This window comes from Galeopterus variegatus, unplaced genomic scaffold (assembly GCF_000696425.1).
Source record: "Galeopterus variegatus unplaced genomic scaffold, G_variegatus-3.0.2 Scaffold4258, whole genome shotgun sequence".
Taxonomy (NCBI): domain Eukaryota; kingdom Metazoa; phylum Chordata; class Mammalia; order Dermoptera; family Cynocephalidae; genus Galeopterus; species Galeopterus variegatus.
Window position 1 is genome coordinate 72,718 of NW_007730369.1, and position 18,470 is coordinate 91,187.

General features: G+C 58.6%; 3 protein-coding genes and 1 long non-coding RNA gene across 4 annotated transcripts in view; all 4 read left to right on the forward strand.

Annotated features, from left to right (window-relative positions):
* Positions 1-346: 346 nt before the first annotated feature.
* On the forward strand, positions 347-9,758 carry KLC2 (kinesin light chain 2). The gene is made up of 16 exons (XM_008587153.1): positions 347-437; positions 1,041-1,279; positions 3,554-3,784; positions 3,934-4,003; positions 4,668-4,890; positions 5,558-5,645; positions 5,768-5,869; positions 5,962-6,135; positions 6,264-6,363; positions 7,019-7,068; positions 7,175-7,242; positions 7,695-7,803; positions 7,895-8,053; positions 8,130-8,254; positions 8,464-8,521; positions 8,852-9,758. The coding sequence occupies exons 2-16, from the start codon at positions 1,052-1,054 to the stop codon at positions 8,933-8,935; spliced, it is 1,869 nt and encodes a 622-aa protein (XP_008585375.1). The 5' UTR covers positions 347-437; positions 1,041-1,051; the 3' UTR covers positions 8,936-9,758.
* A 750-nt stretch (positions 9,759-10,508) lies between these two features.
* RAB1B (RAB1B, member RAS oncogene family) lies at positions 10,509-17,065 on the forward strand. The gene is made up of 6 exons (XM_008587154.1): positions 10,509-10,604; positions 12,235-12,307; positions 12,598-12,693; positions 12,806-12,901; positions 15,848-15,979; positions 16,074-17,065. The coding sequence occupies exons 1-6, from the start codon at positions 10,591-10,593 to the stop codon at positions 16,266-16,268; spliced, it is 606 nt and encodes a 201-aa protein (XP_008585376.1). The 5' UTR covers positions 10,509-10,590; the 3' UTR covers positions 16,269-17,065.
* A 127-nt stretch (positions 17,066-17,192) lies between these two features.
* On the forward strand, positions 17,193-17,831 carry LOC103602714. Its single transcript, XR_551550.1, has 2 exons — positions 17,193-17,260; positions 17,304-17,831. It is a non-coding gene; the product is annotated as an uncharacterized LOC103602714 (long non-coding RNA).
* A 493-nt stretch (positions 17,832-18,324) lies between these two features.
* Positions 18,325-18,470, forward strand: part of CNIH2 (cornichon family AMPA receptor auxiliary protein 2) — a 7,292-nt gene continuing 7,146 nt past the window's right edge. The window contains exon 1 of the mRNA XM_008587164.1: positions 18,325-18,399. Within this exon, the coding sequence (XP_008585386.1) occupies positions 18,325-18,399 (75 nt within the window). The remainder of the gene's footprint in view (positions 18,400-18,470) is intronic.

An 18,470-nucleotide genomic window follows, 5' to 3' on the forward strand; every position in this document is an offset into this window, starting at 1 on the left:
CAGAGGTTAACAATGGCAAAACTACTACTGAACAAAAGAAATAGATTTGTTTCTCAAACTAGAGTAATATGCCTTTTGTGAAGAAAAAATAATTCTCCTGGAGCTCCTAAATTTGAATTAAATTATTTTTTATTGCTTAAATATGCATAAGATCAAATTAAGTACCTTGTGCGCCGCCTCGATGGCCACGCCCCCGCTGCCAGCCCCGCCCCGCTCCCCCTCCCGTGGAGCCCGCCCGGCCGGAGCGCTCCTTTAAGGCAGCTACCCGGCCAAGAAGAGTGTTTCGCCCCCTCCGACGTCGCCGAGGTAGCGGCTTCACCTTTAAGGCGGCGCGAGGACTGCTGGGAAGGCCGGCGGGATGGAGGCTGCGGGACCCGCTCCTGGCTGCGGGTCCTGGTGAAGCGGGGCAGGAGCTGGAGCCCGAGCGGGAGGCTCAGGTCGGCGCGGCTGATCGGGCCAGGAAAGGGAGTCAGTCCCTGCAGGGGAGGGGGCTCCGGGTCGGCCTATGGGAGGGGTCGTCGTGGGCGGGGCCTGGAGGGACCGGGGACCGGAGTTCTCCGCCCCTCCAGTGGAGGGTCTGCGGGCCCGGCCTTCCTGATCGGAGGGGCCCTGCGGCCAGGTGTGCCTGTTGAGGAGGGGGCTGTCTGAGGGGCTGGGGCCAGGTCGCCCGGAGGAGCCTCGTCTCCCGCACGGGAGTGAGCCCCCGCTACCCCGTACCGTCCCCCGGTGCTCCCTGCGCTGAGAAGGGGTGTCCCCAGGGCAGCCCCGAGAGTGGGCCGCCTATTCTGGCCAAAGCCGGTGGTCTGGGACCGAGTCAGGGTCCGGCCTCACCCGCCGCACCGCATTGCGTCTCCCCAGCCCAGACGAGCCGGGCGCGCCCCCTGTAGGCCAAGCGCGAGCACGGTGCGGGCTGCCAGCTGGGGGACCTCGGCGCCCCGGGGACCCAGGCGTGCGGGACCTCCAGTGTTTACCTAATCGGGGGCGGACGGCGGCGTGGTCCCCAGGCCCCGCGCTCGCCTGCCCGCCCTTCGCCTTCACAGGCGGCACGACCATGGCCACCATGGTGCTTACGCGGGAAGAGAAGCTGAGCCAGGATGAGATCGTGCTGGGAACCAAGGCCGTCATCCAGGGACTGGAGACTCTGCGCGGGGAGCATCGTGCCCTGCTCGCTCCCCTGGTCGCTCATGAGGCGAGCGAGGCCGAGCCAGGCTCTCAGGAGCGCTGTGTCGTCCTGCGCCGCTCCCTGGAGGCCATCGAGCTGGGGCTGGGGGAAGCCCAGGTAGGCTTGTCTGGGGCGCTGAGGTGGAAGGTCACAGTAGAGTGGAGGGATCGAGCTTTCCAGAGGAATCCCAGTGATGCAGGAACAGAATCTGAGCAGGGAACCACCTGTCCCCTGGAGCCCCATGTTAAGATCCCAATAAATATCTGTTGAAGAACTGAATGCACTTTGGAGACCCCTACCCCGCTCAAAGAGACCCCGGTCACACTTGCGCCCACACAGAACCCTGTCCCTGGCTCCCCTCTACCTAACAGAGACTGAATGGCATAGGAGAACAGAAAGGAAATCCTTAAGGAAACACTCGCTCAACTTAGTCTTCTATTCATTCATTAATAGATATGTGCCAGGCAATGTGTTAGGTGCCAGGGATACAGGGTCCAACAAGACAGACAAGATCCCTGCCCTGGTCTAGTAGGAAAAGAGATGGAAACATACATACCCAAATAATTCATTGTTACAAATTGTGATAAATGATCCCAAGAAATGAACAGGATCTTGTGACAGCTTATAGCAGGGGGTCTTATCTATTGGTCAGGCAAGACTTCTCTGAGAAAATAACATTTAAACCAAGACTTGAAGGAAGCAATGAACCCACCTCCAGAAAAGGGGAAGTGGGGAGTGTTGCATGTGCAAAGGTCCTGAGGTAGGAAAGATCTGTGGTGGGGGATTGAAAGAAGAACTTTGTGGCTGGAGCTTCACAGGGAAGGAGAGAGGGACAGAAGAGGCCCATGAAGAAGGCAGGAGCCAGATCATGGCCTTGTTAGTTTGGGTTTTATTCTCAGGAAATCAGGAAGCCTTTGGAGGGCTTTAAGCAGCAGGGGGCACAATCTTACTTAGGTTTTAAAAATTCCCTCTGGTTGAGATGTTGAGAATAAACCTTAGTGGGTCAGGGATGGAAGCAGGTAGCAAGTGGTTAGGAAGCTACTGCTGGAGTTCAAATGAGACTAAAGGGATGGCCAGGAGGGAGGAGAGAAGGGGACCAGTTCCAGATGATCTGGAGGTAAGTCCAGCAGGTCCTGGGAATGGAGTAAGGGAGAGAGAGGAAGGCAGCATAACGCCCAGGTTTGTGGTTTAAGCAAGTTAAGGGTTGAGAGAGCCGGGTGGGTGGATCAGGAGTCCTGTCTTGGCCTCATTCATTTGGGCTGTCAGGATGATATGCAGACAGAGATGTCCAGGAGGCATTGGGACCTACAAGGTGGCAGGCTCTACAGATCTTGGCCCAGCCCCTGCCTGGTTCCGTCAATCTTGGGTAGGTTGTATCATCTTGGTTTCCTTGCCTTTAAAATAAGGATCATGCCATCTGCTGTATATACTTCCAGGCTGTTTAGGGAATTTTTTTTAAAGCTAGTGATTATGAAAACACCTGTCACTTAGGCATTTGCTAACCAAGTAAAAAGTACAGGGTCCCAGATTGCTGGCCCTCTCAAAGGGCAATGTGTTGGTCATTCACTCCTTGGCCAGTTGGCTGTCAGGTGCAGGATGACCATACAGGGGCTCTACTTCCAGTGGTGCACAGCCATCCTCACAGACAGGGAACAGGATGGTGCAGAATGCACAGGCAGCGAGGCCGTGTGTGGAGCTGGAGCAGAGGGGAAGGCACGACTGGGAAGAAGCTTCCCTGCAGAAATGACCTTGGACTGTGAAGGATGGAGAAAGGAGGGTGGAGCCTATGTCTAGGCCCCAAGGCAGGAAGAGCCTGGAAGCTCAGGAAAGGAGCCAGAGGTTGGGGAGAAGAGTAGTTCCTTAGACCATCTCGGGGTTTGGGACACATTCCCTTTCCTTACCTGGGAGCTGCAGAAACAGAAGGGTACCATGGGACCCTTGGCAGAAGTTGGGATGAGGTCTTTCAGTGGCCCTTCAGCCACCTATCAGGGTTTTTTGGGCTAGCCCTGGGGCAGGAAGCAGTGGTATAGTGTCTGTGGCTGCAGGGGCTTGAGTACAACTGGCAGGAGAGATACAGGAAGAGTTTGGTAGCTCAGGGAAAGCACAGCACCCCAACTAGCCCTCTTCTGGGGTCCTCCTAACCCCAGAAGGAATGAGTCAGGGACCTCCAAGGCTCCTGGATTTGAGCCTTGGACTACAGTCTGTTTGGGGCCTTGGGGTTGGAATCTCCCTTGAGAAGGGGAGAGCTCCAAGGCCTGAGGCCCTGCAGCTCCTCACAGGCAAGGCCAGGCCTGGCTCTTCACTCATCCCCAGAGCTGCAGGAGGCCCAGTCTGGAGTTGCAGGCTTGGGGGTGGACAGGGCTCTGATGCTTATCCCCACCGGCTGCACAGGTGATCCTGGCACTGTCAAGCCACCTGGGGGCCGTAGAGTCAGAGAAGCAGAAGCTGCGGGCTCAGGTGCGGCGCCTGGTACAGGAGAACCAGTGGCTACGGGAGGAACTGGCAGGGACGCAGCAGAAGCTGCAGCGCAGTGAGCAGGCCGTGGCCCAGCTGGAGGAGGAGAAGCAGCACCTGCTATTCATGAGCCAGATCCGCAAGCTTGATGAGGATGCCTCCCCCAATGTGAGCCTCGCCGCGGCCGCTGCCACCTGGGCGAGGGGGCCTGGGAGCAGGGAGGGGCAGCACAGTGCAAACTCATCTCAGACCCGGCCCACTGACACATGGCCACCCCATGCCTCCTTCCCTGATGCTCATCCTGTCTTCCCCCCCAGGAGGAGAAGGGGGATGTCCCCAAAGACTCTCTGGATGACCTGTTCCCTAATGAGGATGAACAGAACCCAGGTGCGGATGGACGGTTGGTTCTGGGTTGGGGGAAAGAAGAGCTGTGTGAACTCCTGGTCCTTGGCCCAGCAGTCACAGGAAACAGGGACTGAATGGCTGCCATTTCTCTTTCCTTCCTCATTTCTGATCATAATGTCCCAGCACGTGAGAGGTTCTGAGCCGGCTCTCGTGGCTGCTTCTCATCCCCCAAGCTCTGTGAGGAGCAAACATCACAGTTATGAGTTCTGGAGCTGCCAGGCCTGGCATTCAAGTCCTGCTCTGCCATTGGCTGCTCTGTGGTCACCAGGAGGGTTTCTTTTCCTCTCTGAGCTTCCTGTGAGGGTGAAAGGAGACACGTGCACAGACAGTGCCCAGCCGGTCCGGGGCTTGCCCTGCACATGGTGCTCAGCATGGATCAGAGCCTCCACTCTGCGGATGAGGAACCTGAGGCTCAGGGGTTAGGGGTTAGGGCTCCGGGACACACAGCTTGAAGTATTGGAGCTGGGACTCTACTCACTCTTTCTATGGGATAGTGAGATCCAGTCTAGATATAGGGACACTGAGACAGGGTGGTTAGTGACTTGCCTAGGGCCATATGTCAGGTGGGTCAAAGGCAAGGCTGGCACATGCCAGCCCAGCCCAGTGGGTAGATGATACATCTGACCTTCTGCCCTTGGCTCTGCAGCCCCCAGCCCTGGAGGAGGAGATGTGGCTGCCCAGCATGGGGGCTATGAGATCCCAGCACGGCTCCGTACACTGCACAACCTGGTGATCCAGTATGCCTCGCAGGGCCGCTATGAGGTGGCAGTGCCACTCTGCAAGCAGGCGCTTGAGGACCTGGAGAAGACATCAGGCCATGACCACCCTGATGTGGCCACTATGCTGAATATCCTAGCGCTGGTCTATCGGTGAGGGCTCTTCAGGCCACAGTCATCCCTGGGGGCACCTGCATTCTTCAAGAAGGCTCCAGCCCTGGGTCATAGCCCTGGGTGCCTGCTGTGGGCCAGGACATGGGCTCCACCGGGCAGTTGGGGGGCAGAAAGAAAGGCCTGCATGGAGCTGGGCTACAGATGTAAATAATCCTCAGTCTAGTGGAGGAGAAGGGTTTGGACATAACCGGGGAGGGGGCCTCCGGGGGTCCCAGGGAGTGGGCATGCTTCTTCAGGCACCAAAGCTTGAGTGGGGGTTTTGGTGGAAGGTGAGTTTGCCCAGAACACAAGAGGGTTGGAAAAGGTTTCTGTGGCAGAAATCATGGCCTGAGCTCATTTCTGAGGGCCGGGGACTAAGAGCAAGGTCCCTTGAGTAGTGGCAGAGAAGTTCTATCAGGCACAGGGGACTAGGCATGAGGTGGTGCGCACACCCCAGCACTGCATGCCAGGCAAGCTGGAAGTGAGCTGCCCAAGCCCCCAAGCTCCTGGAGTGCAGGGGCTGAGCAGGTCTCCCCATGCTCTGGGTCATGCTCCAACATGCACACTCATCAGTGAATGCAGGAGGAGTGACCATAGGGATCCAAGGCCACTGGGGGAGGGCCTTGGGCTGGAGGACAACTCTGACCATGGTGCTGCCTGCTTCCAGGGACCAGAACAAATACAAGGAAGCTGCCCACCTGCTCAATGATGCCCTGGCCATCCGGGAGAAGACACTGGGCAAGGACCACCCAGCTGTGAGTGATGAGGCTTGGGTGGGAGGTGAGGGCTGCCCCCCACCCCTGGCAGCTCCCAGGTCCCAGAATCCCTGCTCAGCAGACCCCTGCATCAGGGAGCCTCCATTCTCACACCCCCACAGGTGGCTGCAACGCTAAATAACCTGGCGGTTCTGTATGGCAAGCGGGGCAAGTACAAGGAGGCCGAGCCACTGTGCAAGCGGGCGCTGGAGATCCGGGAGAAGGTGGGAGTGGGCAGGGCCGGGCGGGCCAGGGGGGCTGGGCAGCCAGGGGCCCAGGAAGCCCTGAACCCAGCCACTGGCTCCTCCCATCCCAGGTCCTGGGCAAGTTTCACCCAGATGTGGCCAAGCAGCTCAGCAACCTGGCCTTGCTGTGCCAGAACCAGGGCAAGGCTGAGGAGGTGGAATACTACTACCGGCGGGCACTGGAGATCTATGCCACACGCCTTGGGCCTGATGACCCCAACGTGGCCAAGACCAAGAACAACCTGGTGCCCGAGGGCGAGGAGGGGCTGAAGGATGGGAAGGAGGGAGGGAGGGCTGAGGTTGTGGGGAGGAAGGAGAGGAAGAGGCGCACCTCCCTGCATCCTGCTCACCCTCTGGGCCCCTGCCCCTTCAGGCTTCCTGCTACCTGAAACAGGGCAAGTACCAGGATGCAGAGACCCTGTACAAGGAGATCCTCACTCGTGCTCACGAGAAGGAGTTTGGCTCAGTCAATGGTGAGTCCATGACCGCCATGGGCCTCCAGCCTATCCAGCACAGGCCCACTTGGCCATCAGCATCCAGCACAAAGACCTCAGTCAGGCAGGCCCTCATGCCTGGGGTCTGGCTGGTACCCCAGCCTCACCTTTGGGTGATGCTCACAGCCGCACACCTGAGCACATACATCTGACTCACACAGCTTCCTGGGCCTGCCTGTGCCACACACACATTTGCTTACCTCTCACTCTTGACCCACAGTCTCCCCCTTTCTCCACCTGCTTACCTTGAGGGCCAAGCCCAAATGTCTCCCCTTCTGGGTAACCACCTTCTGGTCCCTTATGGTCAGTCATTTCCTGCTCCTGGATCCCTAGGAGCCTGGCCCAGCATTCAGGCCTAGCACATGTTTTGGGCTGTGGGCCTGAGGTGTGTAAGGGTCCGCCTCCTCCGCCCCCACTCCCAAGCCCCTCGACGCAGCCCTGTGCTGTGCTCATCTCTGTGTGCAGAGGCGGCTGAGTAATGTTTTGGGTCTGTTTTTGTTTATTCATTCAACAAAGCCCAACCCTGCTTCTTTCTGGGTACCCCTGTACCCCTCCCCAGACCCTAGTCCTATGTCCAAACCAAACAGGAGTGGCCTACAGAGTAGGCAGGTGACAGTCCTGTTTCTCCCCCCAGGGGACAACAAGCCCATCTGGATGCACGCAGAGGAAAGGGAGGAGAGCAAGGTAGCTCTGTGGGCTGGGGCTGGGCAGGTGTCAGGGGAGGGTGGTGAGGCCAGGAAGGGCACAGGGAGTGCCTTCTCCCACCTCCCCTGACCATTCTTTTCCCCAGGATAAGCGCCGGGACAGCACCCCCTATGGAGAATATGGCAGCTGGTACAAGGCCTGTAAAGTAGACAGGTAAGGGAGCAGGGACTGGGCTGGCGGTGGAGCAGGTAGCAGGGAAACTGCATCGTGGGTGGGGCGAGGCCTGGGCAGCACGCTCCATACTCTCTCCCTAGAACACACACCTCTCCTTGGCCAGCTCATCTTTCAAGGCCCAAGTCATAGGCCACCTGTCCCAAGGAGGCTTTCTGCACTAGGACAGCCTGATTCTCTTGCTCCTGGGTCTCCCAGCTTTTGGTTTTGGAGGAAACATCCTGTGAGGGCAGTAGGGTCAGTTCCCCATCCTTGCGGTGATTTCCCCAGGATGGTAGGGGCTAGGCGGGCCTAGTACAGGGCCTGAAACACAGGAAGGGCTGGATCCTGGCTGGATGGATGGTTCCACAGGGCTCAATGTGGGCTGGGTGCCAGGAGGGTTCCTGGGTCGAGGGAACATGGAGCTTGATACTTTCTTGTTGTCCTGTCCACAGCCCCACGGTCAACACCACCCTGCGCAGCTTAGGGGCCCTGTACCGGCGCCAGGGAAAGCTGGAAGCCGCACATACACTGGAGGACTGTGCCAGCCGCAGCCGCAAGCAGGTGGGGCTCCATGCAGGAGGGGGTGGGCAGGGCCTTGTGTGGTCTTGTGTGTGTGCCAATCAGGACCTGATGCTCCTTGCCCCTCCCTCAGGGCCTGGACCCTGCCAGCCAGACCAAGGTGGTGGAACTGCTGAAAGATGGCTGTGGTGGGCGGGGAGAGCACCGTGGCAGCCGAGATGGGGCTGGGGTTGCCAGGCTTCGGTCTGAGTCTGACCTCGAGGAGGCAGGGCCTGCAGCCGAGTGGAGCGGGGTGAGTCTGGGGGCTGGGGTGGGCCAGGAGCCTGGGTAGTCAGTGTGGTTTGGAGACAAGCCCATCCACCCCACAGGACGGCAGCGGCTCGTTGCGGCGCAGCGGCTCCTTTGGGAAGCTCCGGGATGCCCTGAGGCGCAGCAGTGAGATGCTGGTGAAGAAGTTGCAGGGGGGTGGCCCCCAGGAGACCCCTAACCCCAGGTGAGCCTCTCAAGAGCCACCCAACAATTCCAGAGGAGCCCCTGACCCAGAGTGGGTCCCGCTGACCCAGGGTGATGCCCCATCCCTCTCAGGCGCCACCACCCACCAAATCGGCTCCCCTCTCCGTGCCCTCCCTCCCCAGCCTGGCCCCTTCATCCGCCCTCCTCCAGTTCCACCATGGGCAAATCCCAGCTATCCTTTTCCTTCAGGATGAAGCGGGCCAGTTCCCTCAACTTCCTCAACAAGAGCGTGGAAGAGCCAGTCCAGGTAGGGGCAGGCAGGTGTGTGGGCACTGGGCTGGGATGTGGGTCTGCGTGTGTTCCCGCCGAGCTTCTCCTCAAGTGTGTCTCTTCATCCGGCAGCAGTTCCCAGCTCCATCCCAGGCCTGCTTAGGGCTGGACAGTGGGGAAACAGATGAGGGGAACCCAGTCCCTGCCCTGGGGTGGCAATACAGTAACCGTGGAGGTGGCGGCAGGAGGGGCAGGGCACCAGGGCATGGCCTGGAGCTGAACCTGGCTCTGCCCCTGCCCTCTGTCCTGCGGGCCGGGAATCAGCTGGGCAGCAGCATGTGCTGAGCCACCTGCCCCTCTCCCACAGCCTGGAGGCAAGGGGCTCTCTGACAGCCGCACTCTCAGCTCCAGCTCCATGGACCTCTCCCGACGAAGCTCCCTCGTAGGCTAATCCTGAAGGGACAGCCAGAGCCTCCAGCTGGCACGGGCTCCCACCCCCACCCCACCCCAGCCCTGCGCATGGGCCCGCTGCTTGTCCTGCCTGTCTCTCCCAAGGACCCGTCTTTTCTGTTCAATCTCAGGGTAACCTCCTCCCTTGTCATCTCAGCCTGAGCCCTGGAGGCTGGGCCCGCCCGCTCCAGCTCGTCCCCTTATTTATTCCTTCCGAGGAACCCCCTCTTCCCTAAGTCAGGGCCAGCGGGAGGGCTGACTGGAGACTCAGTGGCCCGCCCTCCCCAGACCCCAGAGTCAAGAACACTAAGTACCTGCGTCCTCTCAGTACCCCTGCCCACCCCCCGGCCGCTGCTTCTGTATATAGAGAAATAAGTTATTGGCCGCGCCCCTCCCGTCAGTCCACGGTACTACCCGGGCCTCCCCTCGCCTCGCCCTTCTCTAGTGGTACCGCCCAGGCCTTAATCACTGCCGTTCGCGCGGTGGTGTCTCCCAGGCTCCACATTCTCCGGATTGGCGCCTCCCCAAAGGGTTCCCTGGACCTCGCGCTCTCCTGGCCTCTGAGGGATGCGCCCTGCCCCGCCATCGCCGTGCCCCAGGACCCCGCCGGGCCCTGCTCCGCATCTCGGCCTTATGCACTGTCCCTCGCGCCCGGCCCCGCCCCGGGTGCCGCCCGTCAGCCTCCTGCCACGCCTCCCAGCCGACAGCTGCTCGCGAAGGGCTGCGATGGCCCTGGTGGCAGGAGGGCTGCACCGGTCGGGGGAGGAGGCGGTCGCTCTCTATTTTCAGATTTTGCTGTAGAAATAAAGACGGTTTGAATCAGAGCCCGGCTTGTTTCGAGGCGGAGGCCGAGGGTCCCCCAGCGTCTCTAGACTGGGGTGGGGTCGGGAGAGGTTGCGTGGCGGGGGGAGGGGTCTCGCTCACGTGCTGCCCCGCGCCAGTGGATCCCACATACTCTGCCGCTATCCGGAATTGTCTGGGGCTCTGCGGGTTCAGGATTTCTAAAACCTTAACCTCTAGGGCTCTAGGGAGTAAGGGCATTGATGAGCTCCGCTCCTGACTAAGCTGTTTGACCTTGAGCGAGTTTCCCTGGACTCGATTTTTTCATTATAAAATGCGGGTTATAACGTCCTCCTGAGGCTGCGATTGTGAGGAGAGCCCCGCACACGGAAAACCCCGGATAAACGAACTTTTATTAGTCTCTAGTCTGTTACTAGCACTCATCTTCTCATTTAGTGCTCACAGCCTGGGAGCTGGGAGGGTATGGATGACTGCCTCCATCAGACAGACGTGAAACGCACCAAGCCCAGCCCGAAATTAAGCTCCCAAACTCCAAGTCGCAGTCGGGCTCCCGAGCACAGTCCTGCAGCCCAAGGTACTTCTAGGAAGCGAACTACAAGCCCCAGAAGGCAATGCGCTGGCAGGAATGGGCGTGGCCCGCAGGCTCGGGCTCGCCGGGTTACGCCTGCTCAGCGGAGCCGAGTTGGATAACGTCGGAGACTACAAGTTCCGAGAAGCAGCGTGGCGAGGCCCAAGTCGGGAATGTTTGCGCCTGCGCGTCGCGGGCGGGGCCTCTGGGGCGGAGCGGCCACCATCTTGGAACGGGAGGCGGAGCAGAGCTGACTGGGAGCGACCGAGCGGGCTACCGCCGCCGCCATGAACCCCGAATAGTGAGTGAGCCCCGCCCGCGCCGTGCGGCGCAGCCTCGATCCCGAGTACGGGGCTGGACGCTTACCGGGGTTGTCTAGCCCGGGTCAGGACTGCGCGGCGCCCCCACATCCGGGTCCCTCTTCCGCTGACACCCCCCCACATCCGGGTCCTGCCCCTCCCCCCGGTGGCCCCAGGACCCTAGCTCGACACCCCGAGTCTTCACACCCGAGGCCCAGAAGCGGCGACCCCGAGGGGCAGCACTTGGAGTGCGAGGCACCGGCCCCACCAGGCCTCATCGGTCAGACGACCCGCAGCCCCGGTCTTTCCAGGCCTCAGTTTCCCCTGCTGCTTTGACGACGGTCCCGGCGTTTTGGAGCCCGTCACGATAGTTTCTGGTCTCAGGTTCAGACTCGGGCCCTTATGTTGGGCAGTGAGTCCCTCTGCCCTTCCCTTTCTCGTAGAGCCCGGTTCCCGGAGCTGGCCAGAGACTGCACAGACGCGGGAGGCCCCGCAGCACCGCTGGGGCCGCGGGTCCTCCTCTGCGGGGCGGCCGCCTCGCCTGGGTCGTGCTGTCCTGTCGCTCTCGGTGACCCGTCCTTTTCCGTCCCCTCTTCACCTTTGCTGAGAGCCCCACGCCACTGTCACACCCCTTTCCTTCGCTGTCACGTTCCCGATGAAGTTTAGATGAATGTGGAATTCGTCTCCCCTCTTTCCCCAAACTCTCCACACTTCTTGGTTACTCCCCTGCGGGCAGGTGGCCCACATCTCTTGCCCTGGACTTCTCGTTTTCCCCAAGTAGCAGTTACCTTCTTCCTCTTCTGTCTCTTCCTTTTTCTCCTTCAGATCCAGGACTCAGATTTCTTTGGGGAAGGGTGAAGCGCTGAGCTGGATTAGAAGGGGGAACAGAGAAGAGAAGGGAACCAACAGGCTCTCACAGAGACTTTGGAGTCTGACAGACCTGGTTTCAAATCTTAGAGTTATCAGCTGTGTAACTTAGGGCAGGTCACTTCTCTGATCTCTGGTTTCCTCATTAGCTGGGAATAACAAAATTCACTTTATCGGACTGTTGTGAGAATTAAGTGAAATGATGCCTTTGAAGTACTTCGCACAGGGCCAGTCATAAGTAGGGACTCGATATTAAGTGTGATTTCCGTTGCCTCTTGCTGACCACTTCTTGGTGACTTCATGTCAGGCTCTGTACATACCTTTTTCACTTAATAGTTTCTGGGCTGAGCCTTGGCTTCCACTTTTTGGGCCTCCCCTGCCAAGCCAGGCACACCATACAGGGTGTACTGGGAGTTCCCTAAGTAGCCCTTACTGGACAGACCACGGAGTCTGTCAAGAATCAGGGTAGGATGCCCAGCTCTGTCACTTAACTGATTGTGGTCCTTGGCAAGCCATGTCCCTCCCTGTGCCTCAGTTTCGTTCTCCATAAGGGGGAAGTCAGACTCAGTAAGCTAGCTGAGTTATGGGGTGGTGGGAGGGGTGTCAGCACTCCCCCACCCAGCACTGGTGGGCGGATCTGGTGAGCACAATAGTACTCTAAACCAAGGTGTGCCTCATGGTGTGGGGGTGCTGTAATTGTGACTCCAGGATGATAGCAGGTGGGCTCCCTGCCTTCCTTCATGCCATCCCGTCCTCTCTCTCCAGTGACTACCTGTTTAAGCTGCTTTTGATTGGTGACTCGGGCGTGGGCAAGTCATGCCTGCTCCTGCGATTTGCTGTGAGTAAGAGGCTTCCCATACCATCAATCTGGGGTCCTGGCTGGCAGCTGGGGGGAGAAGGGGCAACCCAGAGCACAGTAGTTGTAAGACCTGGGAACCAAGGGTGAAGTTGCAGGACCTGCCAGCAACACATCTGACTGAATAAGGACACAGGGCTGGCAAGTTGGGGTGCTGAGAACTGGGGCTTGGCAGTTAGGAGCTCAGCTGGGCCAGGAAGCGGGAGGGAGGCTTTCCAAATGGGCTTCAGGCCCGTTCACTCATGCGTATCACTGTCCCCTTCACCTTCCAGGATGACACATACACAGAGAGCTACATCAGCACCATCGGGGTGGACTTTAAGATCCGAACCATTGAGCTGGATGGCAAAACAATAAAACTTCAGATCGTGAGTGTCACTCTCTCCAAAACCCCTGGTACAAAGGCATCCATCTTGGGTGGGGAGAAGCTCTAAGTATGGAGTCCAGGGCTGACCTGCCCCTCTATCTACTGTCTTACAGTGGGACACAGCTGGTCAGGAGCGATTCCGGACCATCACATCCAGCTACTACCGGGGGGCTCATGGCATCATTGTGGTATATGATGTCACCGACCAGGTACTCCCAGAGTCACCATCCCCAGCTTTGCCTCCTCAGCCTTAGGTCTTTGACTCTTGCTTCTTTTTTTCTCTTCCCTGATGCTTCCTGGAAAGGAGACTATACCCAGACTCATTTCACAAGGAGGGAGACAAGCACAGAGATGGGTCTTCCTGAGGCCCTGCTGCAGGGTCTTGGCTGAACCAGGCCTCACACCTCCTCTGCCCGCTAAAGTTGCCACCTTATTATAGACCTTCCAGGCACCAGTGTTTTGTGGAGATTTAGTCAGCTGGTTGGGTGCTGTGCTGGGCCCATGGCTTCCTTTGTGAAGACGCTGTGGGGGAGCAATCGGAGGGCCTTACACAAGGAGATGAGGGAGCTCTGAGCTCAGTGTGAGCAGAGGTCTTGAGCCCTGTGTCTGCTGTGGCAGCTTTAGTCACGTGTCACTGGCAGCAGTGATGATAGCAACAGCCAGAAATGGTGCCACCATACATTATAATTTACAGAACCTGTCACAGCCTTCAAATTGCCTTTTAATGCTAGTAAGAGGTCTGTGTTGTGTTGCCATCTTACAGATGAGGAGTTGGGTTCAGGATGGTGCAGTGACTTGCTGAGGATCCTCCTGTTAGTTCAGTGGCAGAGGCAGAAGACTTAGTCTGCTGATTCCACCTGCTTTGTTTTTTCCTTCCAAACCTTGCTGCTTAATGGGGGCCAGGCCCTGGGGATGCAGAGAAGCTTATATCATCCCTGGGCTAGGAGGAGTCCCTTCTCTGAGGGACCTCTGGGCTCTTCGGCTTCCCAGGGACTCATCATGCTCTGTGTCCCACCCAGACATAGGTCACCAAGGCCCTATTGACTGCCAAGTCCTACGATTTCATTTCACTCTCACCCTGATTGGCCTCTTGTGGCTTCTACCTCCATTCTCTTCTCTCTCCTTGAAAATCTTACTGTCCTCAGCTCCCCCACCTCTTGCTGCATTCAATTCTGTCTTTTCTGTGTCTTTTTACTTTCCATCCTGTACTGCCCCCACCAGCCCCATATTCTGTGTTTCCTGACTCTGCCCCAAGCCACCTCTTTCCACTCCCTGTACAGTTCCAGCCACTTTCATGGCCTGGCTTCTGTCTTGTGTTCTGTGATTCCTTCATCTAAACAGCTGTCACTGTGGATCCCAGCCTCTGTGTCCATGTCTGTGTTAATTCTGATCTTCAGGGTCTCATCCAGTGAACTAAACGGTGGAGTCGGTGTTTTCCAGGTGAGGGGATCCGCTTGGAGAGGTTTGTTAAATAACTTGCTCCACAGTCCGGAAGGGCAAAGCCAATGGTGGACCCAGGGGTCTTGGCCTTTGAGCACCCCCTTTCCTGCCCTCAGGCAGCCTCTCCCGTGCTACAGACCATCTGCAGAACGCACATGTGTCTACTCTGGCCTCACCATCCCTCCCCAAACCAGCTCCTTCATCCCCGTCTTTGAACAGAATCCCTGTCAGCCCGACCAGAACACTCTTCCCTCCCCACTGCAGTCAGTCACAAGGGCCCTCTATTCTCTCCCCATCATCTCTCTCAAATCTGTCCCCTCATAATAATAGCAGTGATGAGGATAATGGCAGCTCTTGCTAATTAAGCACTTGTTATGGAGAAAGGCCTGCTTTCATTCTCTCATGCTCACAACAGCCCTGCGAGGTACTATTTTATAGAGATGAGGAAACTGAGGCTCACAGAGGTCAGGTGACATACCTAAGGTCACACGGTAAATGGCTGAGCCAGGGCTTACCAACCAGGATGGTCTGATTCTAAATCCTGCCTCACTCCCTGGCTCAGGGCATGCCTTCTCTTCCCTGGACTATTCCGACCACCTTCCAGTTGGTCTCCCATCTTCTTGCCTGTCTGATCTGGCTTCTGCACTCCTGCCAGGACTTTCTTTCCAGAATGCAGGTGTGATTCTGCATTTCCCTGCCTAGGAAAATGTCCACTGGTCCCTGGTTGTCCAAGACTTAGCCAAGCTAAGACCCCATGCTCTGGCCTACCTCTCTCCCCCTTCTTTGCTTAGGGCCTGTATCCATCAACATTCCACTTCTCCCCACACCCTGAAGGCTTAGGTCAGCTGTAGCCTCCCCTGGCACTGGCGCTCCCCAGCTCCTGCCTTCTGTGCTGTCTTGCCACTATGTGTGTCCTGGTCTATTCCTCCACTGTTCTTTGAATGCCTTAGGGCAGGGCTCTGGTATGGTTCCCCTCTGTCCCCAGTACCCAGCACAGAACCCAACTTGGGGTGTTGCAGGAGGTGTAAGTTTGAGGCAAGTGTGATTTCACCAGGCCTCTGGCCCCCTAAGAAGAAAACATGGCTTTAGCTTGAGTATTGTCTTGAAAGTCCTATCCTTTGCACAGGAGACGGGTGGTGGCAAGCTGCTGGCTGAATCTGAGGCTGGGTGATGAAGGTGTTGGTGCCAAAAGTAGGACAAATGTTAGGCTCTGTTCCGAGGATACCTGTCTCCCTCACAAGCCAGGGCCTCCTTGACGAGGACCCCCCACCTCCCGCTGGACTGCAAGGCTGCAAACCTTAAAGGAATTTTAAGGCCACTGTGGGGACTTTGGGATTCTTGTGAACCTGTTACTGTCTATTCCTGTCTCCCCTCTGGCCTGTCTCTCTTCTGATACCATTTGCTTCCCACATGTAGTTAGGCCTGTAAGTGTCTCAGGGAGAGAGAAGCCACAGGAAGCAGAGCTGGCTGGTCCTTAAGGGGGGCTGTTGGCAGACTGCCAGGGCCATGCTGCGCCTGGCTTTTAGGGTCCCAGACAGGAGGGCAGGGAAAAGCTAAGCCAGGAGGAGAGGGCTTCTTCTGGGTCCCAGGGCCCACGGCTCCTACCTCTCTCAGCCTCAGGGTAGCCCCTTCCCCTTAAAGAAGCCCCTATTCTCCAGGTCTGGGGTAGAGGTGGAAGTTGGGAGCAAAATAACTTTTGGCCTCGGTCCCTCTAGGAATCCTATGCTAACGTGAAGCAGTGGCTGCAGGAGATTGACCGCTACGCCAGCGAGAACGTCAATAAGCTCCTGGTGGGCAACAAAAGCGACCTGACCACCAAGAAGGTGGTGGATAACACCACAGCCAAGGTGAGCAGGGCCTGGGCCAGGCTGCCAGGGTGGGCTGGCTCCCGCTGCCCCTCACCCTTTCCTCCTCTCCTTTTCTCTCCTCTCCCCTTGGCAGGAGTTTTCAGACTCTCTGGGCATCCCCTTCCTGGAGACGAGTGCCAAGAACGCTACCAACGTAGAACAGGCGTTCATGACTATGGCTGCTGAGATCAAAAAGCGAATGGGGCCTGGGGCAGCCTCAGGGGGCGAACGACCCAACCTCAAGATCGACAGCACCCCTGTGAAGCCGGCTGGTGGTGGCTGTTGCTAGGAGGGGTACATGGGGTGGGACAGGAGGGGGCACCTTCTCCAGATGATGCCCCTGGAGGGGGCAGGAGATGCCTCCCATTCCCTCTCCTGGGGCATTTGAGTCTGTGGCTTTGGGGTGTCCTGGGCTCCCCATCTCCCTCTGGCCCATCTGCCTGCTGCCCTGAGCCCCCTTTTTGTCAGGGCCCCCAAGGGAGGATATCCAGGACCTGTGGCTGGGGTAAGGCAGGGACTTGCTCTGCTGCTGCCTCTAGTAACTGAAGATGCCCCACCACATACCTTTCTTTGGAACGAGGGCTTCTCTGTCTGTCTGCCTCCCAGCTCCCATGTATGCTGCACTGGGTTTCTCTCTTTCCTCCTCTTCTTTCTCTCCCAGCTTTCCAAGAGCTGAGGGACTCTCTGGCCTCCACTGCCCCTGGCTACAGTTAATGCCTGGGACCAGGAGTGTGGCCATGGGATCCGGGACCTGGGATCCAGGGCCCTGGGCCGGACCTCAGGATGGGCATGGGGGCCACAGGTATAGCAGCCCACCCTTTCCTCTCCCCTCTCTTCCCTCCCACACTAACAGCTCCAGCCGTCCAGCTGTGGTGGGGTCTGAGCACATCTAGGCAGGTGGGCGGGCAGCTGCTCTGGGCCTGTGTCTTAAGCCCAGAGGGAGCCTGCTCCTGCCGCTCCCTGCCCTGCCAGAGCCAGGCCCATGCACTGCCTGCCCACCGTGCCCCTTTGTCCCCATGGCAGGCGGAAGCGGAAGGCCCACCGTGCCCCTTTGTCCCCATGGCAGGCGGAAGCGGAAGGCCCACCGTGCCCCTTTGTCCCCATGGCAGGCGGAAGCGGAAGGCCCACCGTGCCCCTTTGTCCCCATGGCAGGCGGAAGCGGAAGGCCCACCGTGCCCCTTTGTCCCCATGGCAGGCGGAAGCGGAAGGCCCACCGTGCCCCTTTGTCCCCATGGCAGGCGGAAGCGGAAGGCCCACCGTGCCCCTTTGTCCCCATGGCAGGCGGAAGCGGAAGGCCCACCGTGCCCCTTTGTCCCCATGGCAGGCGGAGGCGGAAGGCTCACCGTGCCAGAGGCCAGGCACCAGCCTTAACCCTCATTCTGCCAGCACTTCCTCCCTTTCCCTGAGGCAGCACATCTGGCTTATTCTCCCTTTCCATCCCCTGGAGCCTAAGAGGGCAGATCCTCATTCCCTGCGGCTACTTCTCCTCTGGGGAATGTGGGTGCAACCCAGGGCAGGGGGCCTCTCTGCTCACCGCCACCTCCACCCAGGATCCTAGCCTCCTGCCCTCTGACACAGCTGCTTCCTGCAGAAAAACAAACATTTGGTCTCTACCTAAGAAGCCATGTCCCTTGTGCTGTCTCTTGCCTGTCCCACCTGTGCCCTGCCCTCCAGCTTGTATTTAAGTCTCTGGGCTGCCCCTTGGGGTGCGCCTCACTCCCACGTTCCCCTCTGGTGTCATGTCAGGCATTTTGCAAGGAAAAGCCACTTGGGGAAAGATGGAAAAGGAAAAAAAGAAAAAATCAATAAATTTCCACTGACCCTCTGGTGAGCTGAGGGTTTTTGCAAGGAAGCTGTGGTGCTGAGTGTGGTCTGTGGTCTGAGCCCGGCCTTGGGTTGGGGGTTGGAACTGGAGCCTTGGGCTTGGTGGGATGCACGGGGGCTTGGGCTCTGTGTCCCAGGGTTGCTGGTGAAAGCCCTTGACCCACTTGGGCCTGGAGAGCTGCTTGTGTCTCTGGTCTGTCCCCAAGGGCCTAACACCGTTCTGTCAGGGAAGGAGGCAGGCGGCCATCAGCAAATACCTGGTGAGCCACTGCCAGTCCCCACAGAGGCAGGCATCCAGGATGAGTTGAGTAGCAGCCAGAGCCAGGAGCCCAGGAGTCCACAGACTGTCCCGGTGCACCTGGCCTGGACCCCTACAGCCCCTCTCCCAGCATCACTCTGGCTTCAAGCCAGGTGTCTGCCCCCTGGGACAGTGACAAGTGCTTCGCACTTAAGGCCTCAGTCCGGGCTTCTGCCTACGGGTGAGACACACAGGGGTGTGTGCCCGTCCCAGTGGACCGAGTATGGCTGTGGTGGGTTGTCAGAGTGACGGGAGTGGGGGTCGAAGGGTGCCGAGAGCTGTCTGCGTGTTCCTGAGGGTGCGCGGCCGTGGGCTGGTCGGGGCGGGGTGGCGCCCGGCCGGGCTGGGCCGGCGGAGGGCGCGCGGAGA

Excerpts from the sequence above, each read along its gene's own strand:
- KLC2 (XM_008587153.1), top strand. The coding sequence starts at position 1,052 with ATGGCCACCATGGTGCTTACGCGGGAAGAGAAGCTGAGCCAGGATGAG. Across the intron at positions 4,891-5,557 it reads ATCCTAGCGCTGGTCTATCG|GGACCAGAACAAATACAAGG; the intron begins GTGAGGGCTCTT and ends GCCTGCTTCCAG. Across the intron at positions 8,054-8,129 it reads CTGCAGCCGAGTGGAGCGGG|GACGGCAGCGGCTCGTTGCG; the intron begins GTGAGTCTGGGG and ends TCCACCCCACAG.
- RAB1B (XM_008587154.1), top strand. Across the intron at positions 12,902-15,847 it reads TATATGATGTCACCGACCAG|GAATCCTATGCTAACGTGAA; the intron begins GTACTCCCAGAG and ends CGGTCCCTCTAG. Across the intron at positions 15,980-16,073 it reads TGGATAACACCACAGCCAAG|GAGTTTTCAGACTCTCTGGG; the intron begins GTGAGCAGGGCC and ends TCCCCTTGGCAG.